Here is a 4,221-nt window from a genome sequence, read left to right on the forward strand (position 1 = left end):
AACCCTAGAGTATAAAGACCTCATAAGGTATTTATTCCATCCAAGTATAACCTTAAATATGGTTTTGGCTCTCTATTAAAGTTTGAGATTTAATTTTTTTTATTTTTTTATATTATGCATGTTCGTTTTATAGTCTATATTTGGGGTTTGTGATTGTTTCTCTCAATAATATTATCTTCAAAGTTCGTATCTACATTCTCCCATTAAGAATGTAATGTATCTTACCATTGTACGCAACCACTTAATCCAAATGATGTGAATAATTGGCCTAAATAACTAAGCACCATTAACTTTTTCTAATAAAATGGTTTAAATTATGTTTTTATTTTTTCTTGTCTTTTCAAGTAATACTTAACTTGCCTGCATGATTCTATTAAAAACCGTAAGTATCACCTAATTTTATGCTACAAATCGAACAAAATGCATGAAAAACTTTTATTTGAGAACCTAAGGTTAAGCTTGCTTTCAAAATAAAAAAGAAAAAATAAAATAAAATAAAATAAAGAAAAGAAAAGAAAAGAAGTGATTTTGCACCTATATGGCTATTTATTATGTTTGATCCTAATCATAAAAATTGAAATGCTTGGTTATTATGTGAGTAACCTTAAAAGGTTTAGCTTAATTTGAATATTTAGCAAAATATATATGAAGAATATTAAAAATATATTAAAAATTTAAAAACACCAATATTAATATGTATCAAAAATTGATACGTTTATCGATCGATATAAACTACATTGATTACAATAATGAGCCATAAGACAACCTGTTAAAATGCGTGAAAGAAATCATTTTATGTAAAAAATTATCTTTTAAAATTTTTCAATAATAATTCTAGGTGAGTGGAAAAATCTTGCATATATATACGTATATATCTTATTAAACACGTGTTTGATCATTGGATATATAACTTTTAACTATTTTATTTAAATATTATATAAAAATATGAAAAGACAAAAAATATCATCACACTATATTAGTTATCGAGAAAGGATTTTATCAAACTGTGATTCCACGCCATCCCTATTCCTTTTCAATAAGAGTATGACAAATTAAATATTTCTCTTGATTTTTAGCATTTTTAGTTAGATTTGAATTTTTTAGGAGGAAAAAGTTGAAAATCAAGAAGAAAAATCTAATTTGTCATGCTCCTATTGAAAATGAATAGGGATGACGTGAAATCACAGTTTCATATAATCATTTCTCATTACTTATCATTTGAAAAGAAAAAGTATTAATTTTTAATTAAATTAATATCAAATTAATATGTAAAATATTTATAATTCATTACTAGTAAAACTGGCCATGAAATGATGATATCCAATTTTCAAATATATCTGTTTTATTATTAGTACTACAGTAGATTATCGCAGTGGAGCACTAATACATAATTAACACATTGGTTGATGAAAGTAATAAGAACACTGAAGCAACTTATTCTTCAACACTGATTTGCCCCCAGCTATCGCTAGTAACTGAAGCCTGCCGAGGTTGCTTGCTTCATATCATAGTTTCTTCCATATATAAATAGTTTATACCTTGCTTTTAATGGCAGCACTGTAGCCATTGACCCTATCATAGTATCTGTTCCAAAGCATAACACCTCCATACTTTGTTGATTTCCTGATCTCTGGAAGTATTTTAGAGGTTAAGACATCAGGCGGAATATACCCACTTCCAGCTGCCGCCTTGGCTGCGGGCAACCCTAAAAACAATTTCTTTATCGACTTCATCCTAACCCACCGTTTCCATGAAGCTAGAATCCTGCTTGTGTTACCCGGACTGTATTGGCATGGGGGATTGTTATAAAACTGAACCCAAACATAATCAAAGAGTCCAGTACTAAGTGCAGGCCCTAAGAATTTATCTGGGATGGGACACTGAGGAGCAGCCGATAGGTAAACCTTTTTCCCAGGCTTGCTATATGCGGCCAAGTAGCGTGCAAGATCAGCCCAGTATTTAGTGGAGCCGAGCTCTATGTCGAAGTCTATACCATTCAACACGGCGCTTCCTAATGGCCGGGAAGCTGATCTTCCACCCAAGAAGTTGTTGTACAGATAAGCGGCTACCCTCTTGGCATCGGCTTTAGAAGCCAGAGAGTACTGGCCAATGCCACCACCAATGGAGAGCATTACCTTGATGCCTTTGCTTTGGCAGTGTTTGATTTCTGAACTTGCAACCCTACAACCACCATTGCCTGGGTTGCAATGGCCTGCAAGGTTGAGCCCGGGGCTTCGTCGGCTGCCAAACTTGTTGAGGAAGGCTATGTTAACGTATTTGTAGCGGCTAGTGTTACAAGTTTGGTTTAAGGTTGTCTCGGAGCCGCTCTGACCCCAATAGATTGCGATCCCACCAGCATGGGAGACCTCAATCAGGGCTGCCAGGACCAGGAAGGAGACGAGAAGATTAGATATGGGTTTTGTTTTTGTGAACATTGTTGAGACTGGTCTTCGGAGTTTAACCTGTGGTTTCACAATGCCGATAAAAATGTGGCAGGCTGGCTTATATAAAGTCGAGGGAGAGCCCAAGCAAGACGTCGTCACATTAAAATATGAGCGAAGACCCGATTTTGGCGGTTCACTCTTTTCAATTTAATATTACATGCTAGCCATGTTCGTTAATAATTTGTCTAATTTCACTGATAGGCTAATTGGTCTTTTTTTTTGTTTTGATGATAATTTTATCTAAACTAGCTTCGTTCTCAAGTAAAGATCTTTCTTGCTTGCTGAAATCAAATTAGTTATAGTATATGTTTAGAAAAACATGGGACAGATTATCCTATGGACTCAAACGATGGGAGTTTCAATTAACACCATTGACTTAGCTACCTTCATGGTGTTCAACTTTTTTTTTATCCAATTAAGTGATGAATTCATTGGTTAAACCTGTTCTAAACTTCAATTTTTGCTAAAAGTATACATAGTTTGGAGATGGATTTTTTTTTTATTGAGAATGTTTGAGCTTTGCTTTATTATTTTCCATTCTATTCTTTTTAATATATTTTAATTATAATTCTCATAACTAATTAATGATTCTAAGCATGTGAATGATGATGATCTAGGAAACAAATGATGAATCGAATCGAACCCTCGGAATATAAAAAAATAAGTATACTCAAAACAATCAAATCACTTGTTTTTCTTTTAATTGTAATTAAATTAAAAATAAAAATATCTTTTAAATAAGAAATCATAAATAAACATTTTACAATATATATTTATGTTATAAAAATTAAAATTTTGTATTATAACAATTAAATGCTAATTTAACATTACTTTTAAAAGGTGTTCTTGAAAAATCACATAAGAAAATATTTTTAAAAGTTCATTTAAGATTTCATGTGTTTATAAACTTGATGTAAAAAGTTAAAATATTAAATTTAGACATTGTGTCATAAACTAAAAAAATAAGTACATTTCAAATGTCTTACAAACATGTACAATTACATTTGTGAGTCTAACTTCTTAGCATCCTTATCTAATATACGTGCAGAGCATTCTTATATCCTAAAATGATTTAGTTTGAGCTTCTTACAAAGCCACATTCCATATGGAATCATACGTGCTGACTTAGTTAGTACTTCATTTAAAATATAGCAAACTATTTATAATGAATATCCTCAAAACGACATTGAAAGTTGTGAATATTTTAACATTGAATGAAACATATCTAATAAGGTTCTATTCATTCTCTCAGCTACACCTTTTTGTTGTGAAATTCCTAGCGCAACCAACTTGGAAAGAATCTCATTCTCAATGAGATTTCCTAAGAACTCATCAAATAGATATTCCCCACCTTAATTAGATCGGAGTTGTAACAACCCATTTTTCAGTGAAATCGGAACAGTGGCTTCGGGACCACAAATTCGACCCAAAAATAAAATTTATTTTTATTTTATTAGATGGTTCGTATTATGGTAGAAATGTCGTGTGAAAATTCAAGTATTGAAAGATTTAGATCTTTAGGAAAACTTAAAATGTCATCTTTCACAAGTCTCATTCTTAGTTAATATGCTCAAGTCTTAAGATGTCATATACACGTCTCATTTGAGTGGGAAGTTTTAAGTTTTTTACTTAGAATCTTCATTTCAAGTAGTAACTCCATATCATGTTTGATAAAATTGAGATTATTTTATATCTACCCATTACATATCAAAGATTTATTTCATTAACAAATTGCGATACCTTTAATAAATGTCAAAGTATAATAGTCACTAAATAA

The 4,221-nt window shown here is 31.3% G+C and overlaps 1 protein-coding gene across 1 annotated transcript; it reads right to left on the minus strand.

Moving 5' to 3' along the window:
- Window positions 1–1,324: 1,324 nt before the first annotated feature.
- LOC108485647 (hevamine-A-like) lies at window positions 1,325–2,502 on the minus strand. Its single transcript, XM_017789499.2, has one exon. It carries the CDS (start codon window positions 2,433–2,435, stop codon window positions 1,533–1,535), a length of 903 nt encoding a protein of 300 aa, XP_017644988.1. The 5' UTR covers window positions 2,436–2,502; the 3' UTR covers window positions 1,325–1,532.
- Window positions 2,503–4,221: the final 1,719 nt, after the last annotated feature.

The sequence above is a fragment of the Gossypium arboreum genome, chromosome 8, assembly GCF_025698485.1.
Source record: "Gossypium arboreum isolate Shixiya-1 chromosome 8, ASM2569848v2, whole genome shotgun sequence".
NCBI classification, from domain to species: domain Eukaryota; kingdom Viridiplantae; phylum Streptophyta; class Magnoliopsida; order Malvales; family Malvaceae; genus Gossypium; species Gossypium arboreum.